Source organism: Lepidochelys kempii, chromosome 2, assembly GCF_965140285.1.
Source record: "Lepidochelys kempii isolate rLepKem1 chromosome 2, rLepKem1.hap1, whole genome shotgun sequence".
Taxonomy (NCBI): Eukaryota; Metazoa; Chordata; order Testudines; family Cheloniidae; genus Lepidochelys; species Lepidochelys kempii.
In genome coordinates, this window is record NC_136381.1 from 2838165 (window position 1) to 2847475 (window position 9311).

A 9311-nucleotide genomic window follows, 5' to 3' on the forward strand; every position below is an offset into this window, starting at 1 on the left:
ATCAAACCAACATGTACAGGCAAAGAGTGGTAACTAACCACATCAGAGGGGCAATATGTAATTTGTTTGTATCAGCGTATAGAAGAGTGGTCACAGTGTGTGTGTCTGGCCAAGGGGGAAAAGGAAAGTCCGGCCATTCATGGAGCTGGTCCACTGTCAAAAGCATATGTGTACTGAGTGTACTTTAGCACGTATAGGGCACTAATAAAGTGGTTTGTTGACAATGAGTCTGGCTGGGTGCCTTTGCCACAAACCAAGTCTTGTGGTCTTTGTGGGCAGTTTGAATGAGGTCTGCTGTGTCAGCTATCAGGGCAGCACTGGGACAGCATACACCGGGAACACACACATGCAGCCAACAACTGAACACTGGTGACCCCGACAGCTGATCTGGTAAGTAAGCAAGCTGTCCTCTGTAGGAATTGTGACCTAATATGGCAAAAAGCTACGAGCTAGGGAACCCCCTTAACCCCTCCCTGCAAATCCCCACAGAGCCTGATAAGATACGGACACGCTGGTTGCCAGCAAAGGAGGGCCATATGAGTTTAAAAAAGGTAGGGGGGAAGAAACATACAATGGCATCTGTAAGGCTAGGGATGAGACTAACCGGCATCAGCCTGGCCCTGATGTCCAGGCCCACCCTCCCTCAGACACATTGGGCCAAACATTCCTGGGGCCAAGGTGAGATTGGAACAGGGGCTGAGAGGGGCGGGGGAAAGGTCACACCTTGGCCCATCCTGTGCTGGGCTGGACTGCTCTAGGCCAGTTTGTCCCCCTCCTGCCACCAGCATAGGCTGGAATAGCCACTGTGATCATCTAGTCTCACTTCCTGTATAACAGACCATAAGACTTCCATGAATTGATTCCTCTTTGAATCAAAGCATATCTTTCATAAAAACTATGAAAGTTGATTTAAAAATGTCTAGAAATGGAGAATCTCACTATACTTGGTACATTTTTTCCAATGGTTAGTGACCCTAGTGACCTGAGGTGCCTTGGATAGTCCACACTGAAAATGCCAAAGTCAGGGCAGGCTGCAAAAAGGAGAGCAGATTCTCCCGAAGACTGGTGGTTAACACTGTTGTTAGACTCACCAACCAGCCACAGTGTTCCTGACACCCCCGCCCCGGTTATCAAGAAGCTGAAAAAAAATACAGCCCCATTTAGTGCATTCCAGTGTCTGACTCCCAATCAACAAAGAGGTCCAGTAAAGTGAGAAGTTATTTAAAACTCTGTTCACTATACAAAATATTCTTCTGAGTCCCAAAGGGCCAGCCACGTTACCAGATCAATGCTACAGTAGAACCTCAGTTACAAACACCTTGGGAACAGACGTTGTCACTTTGAAATGTTCATAACTCTGACCAAAATGTTATGGTTCTTTCAAAAGTTTACAACTGAACATTGACTTAACATAGCTTTAAAACTTTACTATGCAGAAGAGAAATGCTGCTTTTAATCATCTTAATTTAAATGAAACAAACACAAAGTTGCCTTACCTTGTCAAATCATCTTTTTTTTAAATTTCCTTTTTTTTTTAGTAGTTTACATTTAACACAGTATTGTATTTGCTTTTCTTCCTTTGGTCTCTGCCGCTGCCTGATTGAGTATTTCTGGGTCCAAAGGAGGTGCGTGGTTGACCAGTCAGTTAGTAGCTCTGGTGTTCATAACTGAGGTCTTGTTTACACTGCCACTTTACAGCACTGCAACTTTCTCGCTCAGGGGTGTGAAAAAACACACCCCGAGCGCTGCACGTTTCAGCGCTGTAACCTGGCAGCGTAGACAGTGGTGCTGCCAGCGCAGGTAGCCACTCCCCTCATGGAGGGGGGATTTTTTATAGCACTGGGAGGAGCTATAGTCTCACTCCCAGCTCTCTTCAAGCGCTGGTGCTGTGACTACACGTGGCAGCACTTTAACGTTGCTAAAGAACACATCCACAGCTTGGATGGATCTATCAGTCCTTTGTTCAATGCTTCCGTCCACAGAGAAGTTACTCCAGCCATGAGAAGCAGGCTTGAGGACAAAATGGAGAAGATGCAGCTGCCTTTTTATATCCTCTGCCACAGGGCTTTCTGCATCCTCTGTCCCAACCAGACACAAGCTTGCAGCACATGGGCATGGAAAAGCTCTTGGAGTCCCCTGTCCACAAGCATGTCCCTACATGTCCTGCTGACTCATAGACATAGCCCCTGGCTTCCCTCAAGGGGTTCACTGTACAGCTGCTTGCCCTTGATGGGCCATCAAACAGGCTAGATAGTGCTGATGCCCATCTGTCTGTGGGTGCCAACCAGAAACAGCACTTGTTTGAGATGCAGATCTCTCATGCATTTATAACTCCTGATACATACATACAAACAATGCTATCATACTTAGTAGATCATAACTTTTCCACTGGTAGCTTACATGGCATATCCAGTAAGATTCATCACTATTTTATCACATTGGTATTAATAATACAGTCAAAGCTTTTATTATCTGGCATGTTACAGGAATGGGGGTTGCTGGCAAGTTAAAAATGCTGGTTAACTAAGACGGCGCAAGTTTGGGTGCAGGAGGGGATGCAGGGCTGGGGCAGGGGAGGGGTGTGGAGCACAGACTCGGGGAGGGGGTTTGGGTGCAGGAAGGGCCTCAGGGCAGCTGGTTGGGGCTTGGGAGCCAGATCTGGGGCCTGCGCAGCTCAGGCAGCTCCCTACAAGCAACAAGTGGGGCTCCAGCTGCTGCTAGGCCAGTGGTTCCCAAACTGGGGTTCGCAAAATGTTACAGGGGGTTCTTTGGGAAAAATTCCCTAATGGTGGACAAAGCTGTCCCTAGGAATCTCGGGCAGCCCGGGGCCAGCAGCCCAGAGCCCCTGGACTTCCAAGAGCTAAGCAGATCAAAACAAGCATAGCTATCACACTGAGATTTAAACTTCAAGACCCCTTATACGAAATGGAAAGGGAGGTGGATATTTTTTGCTGGTTTTAAAATTAAATGGGCAGCTAGTATTGTTTTTAAAATTATGATGAAGAACAAGTTTAAACTTTGTTGTAACATGCGTCGTTTGCCTGGACTGCTCAAGACCTGAGTGTTTGTGTAGGAGGAACTCTTTGAGTTGGCTTCTTAAATCCCTTCATGCTGTTTCACATCTGATACTCCTTGATGAAACAGAGAGGCCTTGTCTTATGACAGGCTTCTTCAAAGCGATGCAAGCTACGAAAGTGAGCTCTTGGAAGAGTGTTGCCGTATTCATAATGTAATAAAATACTGTAATGATCAATAATAATTAATAATAAATAGTGTGCAATAAGCAGGTCATAAAAACAAATTTTACATTTCCAGGATCACTGCTTTTATAATTTATACTCAGGTAAAGGAGAAAATCCCTGGAAATATTCATTTTTAGGAGGGGGTCCACGAGACTTGACATTTTAGTGAAAGGGGCTGACGGGATGATAAAGTTTGGGCACCTCTGTCCTAGGCAGAGGGGCAGCGGGCGGCTCTGCGCACGGCCTCCGCCTGCAGCGACCACCCCCACAGCTCCCATTGGCCACAGTTGCCAGCCAATAGGAGCTGCGGAGCCGGCACTCGAGGCGGGGGCGGGGCACCGTGCGCCTAGGAGCAGCCGGAGCCCCAGACAGACACGTCACCGCTGGCGGGGAGGGGAGGGGCCCCTGATCCGGCCCCCCGCCATCCCGCCTAGAAACCGGCCTTCCAATGCCGGTCGGACACGCCGGTTTCTAGAGCCCCCCGCTTCTCCGCGGCGGCGCCCGGCCACACCAGTGCCAGGGTCCGGTCAGCAGGACCGACCGGACAGCCTACGCCTCAGGTGCGCGGGGCGGGGGGAGGGGGTCCCTCGGCGCCCCGCCTGCCCTCGAGCCTCGTTCCCGCCGCGCGCGCGCGCCCCTTTCCCGCTCAAAGAACAGACGCCCGGCCTCGCGCCACGCCCCCCGCCCCCGCCGAGCCCCAGGCCGCCGAGCCGAGCCCCGAGCGCCCGATGGGCCGCTAGGCCCGGCGAGTCGAGCGGCCGATGGGCTCTGACGCCATTTTCCCGGAAGCCCGCGAGCGGCCCGCAGCCAGGAGCCCGGCCCCGGCAGGTGGGTCGGGGTGGGGGAAGCAGCTGCGCGTTGTCCGCCGTGGGTGCCGGACCGGGGCTGTCCCCGCCTGGCGCTCCCCCCCCTCCCCGCGGGGTGTGTCGGGGCCCGGCCGGGGCTGAGCCCCTCGCCGTGGTGTCGGGCCTGGCTGGGCTCGGGCCGGAGCCGCCCCTCGCTAACGCCTCTCTCTGCCCCTCCCAGAGCCCCGCCGCCGCCGCCGCCAGGATGTTCCACGGGATCCCCGCCGCTCCGGGCCTGGGAGGTGAGTCCGGCCCCGCTCCTGGGCCCGCTCCTGGGCCCGCCCCGGCCCCGGCCCCGGCCCCGCTCCTGGGCCGGCCCCGCTCCTGGGCCCGCTCCTGGGCCCGCCCCGGCCGGCCTCCCCCCGGGGCTGCGCGCCGGGGCCGGGGGCACAAGGCGCAATCGGGGTCGGCGATTAGCAGCAGGTGCCTGACTCTCGGGGGAGTCCAGCTCCGGATCAGGCCCCCCGGGGAGGCTGGGGGCCCGTCACTGGAGATTTTTCAGACCGGGCTGCACAGACCCCTGTCAGGGATGGTCTCGGCCCTGTCTCAGCGCAGGGGGCTGGATTTGGTGACCTCTCGAGCTCCCTTGCAGCTCTGAATCTCTGTGAGGCTCCCCGGGGGGCTGCTCCTGGCTCCCTGGCTGGGAGCAATGGGTGGTGGCCAGCAGGCGCTCTCAGCCGGCCTTCGCTGTCCTGAGCCGGCTGTAGGGTTCTGGGGTAGCAGTCGCCCAGTAGCTAGCGGGCTGAGGAGCTGCCGCCCTGGGCCTTCGTAACACAGGGTGACCAGGGAGACGTTTCCTGCTGTTCACGGGTTTCCCTCTCTTGCAGCCCCAGGGAATAAGCCGGAACTGTACGAGGTGAGTGGCGCTTCGGTCGTGTTCCCCTCCTTGCTCCGCCTCTGGCACAGGAGGCAGAAAGACCTTCCAGCGTAGGCTGGGTTTGTGCTCTGCAAATGGATGTGCGCCCCTCCATCCTGGGGCATCCAGGGACCCCACGCTCCTGAGGACACGGGCAGCCCCTAATCTCCATCCCAGTAGGGGTTCTTCTGGAGCCCAGAGGATGCAGGAGGTTCCATGTCTGTCAGCTGTGTCCCCGTCCCCCTGCCCCCAGCCTGTGCGCGTGGGTTTCGGTTCAGAGGCTGTGATGCCTGATGTGCTGTGTGTGTCTGCTGTCCTTGCAGGAAGTGAAGCTGTATAAGAATGCACGGGAGCGAGAAAAGTGAGTCCATCCCAAGTGGAATGGGTTTCCTCTGGGTCCCATGTACGCAGTTCTGTGTTGCCGTGTGTGTACCGGGAGTTCAAGCTGCTGGCTGCAGTGAGGTCCTTGCTCTGAAGATGCTGGAGCTGACGGTGCAGGGAGCTCTCTATTCTGATGTCCTGCCCCTGCCAAGCCAGAAAAGACCTGAGAGCCCTTTTGTCTTGTCTCTGCCACTGGCCAGCGCAGGCTGCGTCCCAGGGAGAAGGAGTAGGTGGAAATGTCATCTCTGGAAAAAGCAAGTGGTCGCCCTTGGCCCTGAAATGCTAGAGCCTTTGTGCCATTCCTGGGGGCGTGGGAGGGGGTGTATCGCAGAGGGTGTGAGTGGGGGATCCGTGGGCTGTTCGCCCTCACAGGCTTCTGCCCTCTGGTTTCAGGTACGATAACATGGCTGAGCTGTTTGCAGTGGTGAAGACGATGCAGGCTCTGGAGAAAGCTTACATCAAGGACTGCGTCTCTCCCAACGAGTGAGTCCGGGTTCTGCTCTTATTTCCAGCCTGGACTCTCGTGGGGCGGCGGGAAGCCGAGCTGACAGGATTCCTCAGCAGAGATGTCTCCCATTACTGAGTGGAGCAGAGTGACTTCTGCTCCCCAAGACCCTGCAGACACACTGGGGAGGGGACGTTTCCTCCTTGTGGGGAGGGGGCTCAGAAAATCATCAAAACAGCCAATTAGGTCCCCTTGCCTCCCCCCTCCCCCCCGCCCCTCCCTCCACACACACTTCCTGGGGCCAGGCAGTGTTGTTCCATCCAGAGCGGGCCTCAGGCCTTGGGGCTCCACCCCTGCCCTGGGGACTGTTACGCGGGTGAACTCATCTTCCCCTAAGGAAGTTGCTTGCTTATTTTATGTACTCAGCCTTGGTGTTCCCCTCCTGCTTGGCGTCAGCAGCTTCGGCTGTTAGCAGCTGTTCTTACTCCATATTCTCTTCCCTGCCCCAGGTACACTGCAGCCTGCTCCCGGCTCCTGGTCCAGTACAAAGCTGCCTTCAAACAGGTGCAGGGTTCCGAGATCGGCTCCATCGATGAATTCTGCCGCAAGTTCCGGGTGAGTTAAGTTCTCCGGCACTCCAGCTTGCGGAGCACTGAGACAGGAATCTCAGGGGAACCCTTAGAATGGGGGGGCTGTGGGCTTAGATGTACCGCTGCTGACTGGGTTAAACTCCACTCCCCGGGGGGGGGGGAAGAGAGAAATCCTACATAGATTTGTTTATTCCAAGGGCAGAAGGGACCAGTGTGACCATCCCATCTGACCTCCTGTGTAAAACAGGCCAGAGACCTGCCCCCAAGTCATTCCCAAAGCAGAGCTGTTAGAAACACAGCCAGTCTGGATTTAAAAACTGTCAGTGATGGAGAATCCACCATGACCTGGGGAAAATTGTTCCAGTGGTAAGTTACTCTCAGCTGTTCGCCAGGGTTACAGAAAGAGGCTCCTGGCCCCGGGGCAGTGAGTTCACCCCCCACCTCCCAGCTTATCGGCCCAGGCCTGCACTCTCCTCCCCCACCCCCAGGTTAGAACATGAGCGTGGAACCCCCGTCCTGTGCTTGGAAGCTTTCTCAGGGAAATGTTGCTTGTTTGGGGTTTTTATCCCTGTTGCCCTGCACCGAGCTTCCCCGGGGCTCGCTGTGACTGACCCATCTCCTGCAGCTTGACTGCCCGCTGGCCATGGAGAGGATCAAGGAGGATCGGCCAATCACCATCAAGGATGACAAAGGCAACCTGAACCGCTGCATTGCTGACATCGTCTCCGTACGTTCCTGCCCATGGCGAGGGGCTGCGTGTGTTGTAATCCCTGTACCCAGTGCTTCTGGTACTCTGCCCGTGGGGCTGGCCAGCACTGTGTGTCTAGACCGGCCGATTCTCAAGGGCATGGGTGGCGGGTGAAGCTTCCCCTTGGGGAAGCTAGCCCCCTGCTTTGCCTCTTATGGCCAAGGCCACATCTCCACTCATTGCTCTCAGCTCCCTGGACTGGGGGGCTGAGAGCTTGGCCTCTCCACCCCTGTGGCCCACCTAGAGCTTTGAGCCCCTCCCCTGTTCCACCCCTTCCACCCGCAGCCCTGTCCTGGTCCATCTCTCCCTCTCCCCACCCCGTGGGGACAGGGAGCGAGAGTTCCTCCAGCCCCGGGGCCATGGCTGGGGGGGATTTTTCCAGGGGCCCCAAAACCACTATTGTCCCCCTCCCACTCCACCTTGGCAGTGAGAGGTTTGGGGAGATTTAGCCTCCATTACGCACTGCCCATGCTCAGGGGGCTGTCCTAGGAGGGCTGGGGTTGTCAGGTGCCGTTCCCCTACTTCCCTGGGGTTCCAGGCCTTTACTGAGGTCTGTCTTCTCTCTTCCAGCTTTTCATCACGGTGATGGATAAACTGCGCCTGGAGATCCGAGCTATGGATGAGGTGAGATTGGGGCAGACAGCCAGGCTGAGTCCCTGAGAACTCTGCCTGGAGCCTGCGCCCCAGCTGGCTTCCCAAGGCATCTCCTCCTTGGCCCAGGAGAGGGAAGGGGAACAGCCTATAGGACGATGGGCTGTGACTCTGTGCCATGCTAATTGCCATAGGAAGGGGGCATGGAGACTTCCTTACTGGGATCAGCACTTGGCTGTGTGGAGAGATTCCTGCATGGAGTGAGGTGTGAAGGGAGGATTCTTTCTGCCCCATAGGGTGGGGTTATTCCAGCCAGTCCTGGGGTGTGGGGCAGGAAAGGCTCAGGCTGTATGTGTTTGTGCCCCCAGATCCAGCCGGACCTGCGAGAGCTGATGGAGACAATGAACCGCATGAGCCACCTGCCCCCTGATTTCGAGGGGCGACAGAAAGTGAACCAGTGGTGAGTATGGCTCTCTGGGGGCCCCTCCTCTGTTGCTATCTCTGCTTGCTCAAGCAGACAGGCAGAGGGGATGCCAGAGGCCTGGGCCTGCCTTGCCCCCCAGTGGGTCTTATGCAGAACTGAGAGGGCTGTTCCACCCACTGGGCTGAGGAGGGCTGCTTTGCAGGCACTCCCTTTGCTGGGGGAGGTCAGGGCAACCCCAGGGTGGAGGCTCATGGTAAGATGATCTTTGGCACCAACCTGCCATGTTTCTGATCAGGGGCTGTTTATCATCCTGCCCAGCTAGGGGTTGGGCAGGGGCTGGAGGAGCCCCAGGTTGATCCTGGCTTTCCCCTAGGTCAGCGCTGTAGAGGAATGAGTCTGTTTTATTCCCTGCCCCTCTCCCACTCCTGCTAGTGCAGCCCAGTCCCCTTGTTAAGAGCTTTCTTCCTGCCTGCCCTGGAGTGGGAGGAGTCTCAGGGCTGGACCCTCCCCCTGACTCTTCCCTGGCAGGCTGCAGACGCTGAGTGGCATGTCTGCCTCGGATGAGCTGGATGACTCCCAAGTACGCCAGATGCTGTTTGATTTGGAATCAGCCTACAACGCCTTCAACCGCTTCCTGCACTCCTGAGCCTGGACCAGCGCCCCCCTGGACTGGTGTCTCCAGCTGCCCACCTCCTGGGAGCCCCTCCCCCTGTATAGCGCTCAGGCGGGGACCGCTGGGCTCCGTTCCACTGCCCTGCTGTAGGGCACACTCATGGGTGGTGTGGAGTTTGCCATGCTGTCTTCCCTTCCCTGCACCGGTGGGAGGGGTGTTGGCTGTAGCTGTCCTAGCATTAGCCCTTGGGGCGGAGTCTGTGTGAACAGCCTTCCTCCAGCCGGAGCCCACCTGGCCCTTGCTGCAGCTGGGCTGTGGGGCGGCCCTGCGAGCAGGGGAGGAGACTTGTACAAACCTGCACTAATAAAGGCCCTCACACTGCAGCTCGTGTGTGGTGTGGTGCTGGGCTCAAGGGCAGGAGGCTGGTACACGGCTGAGTCGGGACCAGACAGGTCAGATGTCCAAAGCACTCCCAGGCACTAAGCTGGGCAGAGGCAGGGCTGGCTCCTGTTCTCCTTTCCTGTCTGCAGGGAGAGGGAGAACCCTGGCCAGCCTCACATGGTGCTGCTCTGGCAG

General features: G+C 56.8%; 1 protein-coding gene across 2 annotated transcripts; it reads left to right on the forward strand.

The window, feature by feature from the left end:
• The first annotated feature begins 3964 nt into the window (after nt 1-3964).
• Nucleotides 3965-9118, forward strand: VPS28 (VPS28 subunit of ESCRT-I). Of its 2 annotated transcripts, XM_073329894.2 has the most exons (10): nt 3965-4070; nt 4269-4329; nt 4915-4943; nt 5267-5304; nt 5718-5807; nt 6279-6384; nt 6985-7086; nt 7678-7731; nt 8067-8158; nt 8651-9118. In XM_073329894.2, the coding sequence occupies exons 2-10, from the start codon at nt 4293-4295 to the stop codon at nt 8766-8768; spliced, it is 666 nt and encodes a 221-aa protein (XP_073185995.1). In that variant the 5' UTR covers nt 3965-4070; nt 4269-4292; the 3' UTR covers nt 8769-9118. The 2 variants fall into 2 exon arrangements, with proteins under 2 accessions (XP_073185995.1, XP_073185996.1); XM_073329895.1 differs by lacking the exons at nt 3965-4070; nt 4269-4329; nt 4915-4943; nt 5267-5304 and adding an exon at nt 5311-5550.
• Nucleotides 9119-9311: the final 193 nt, after the last annotated feature.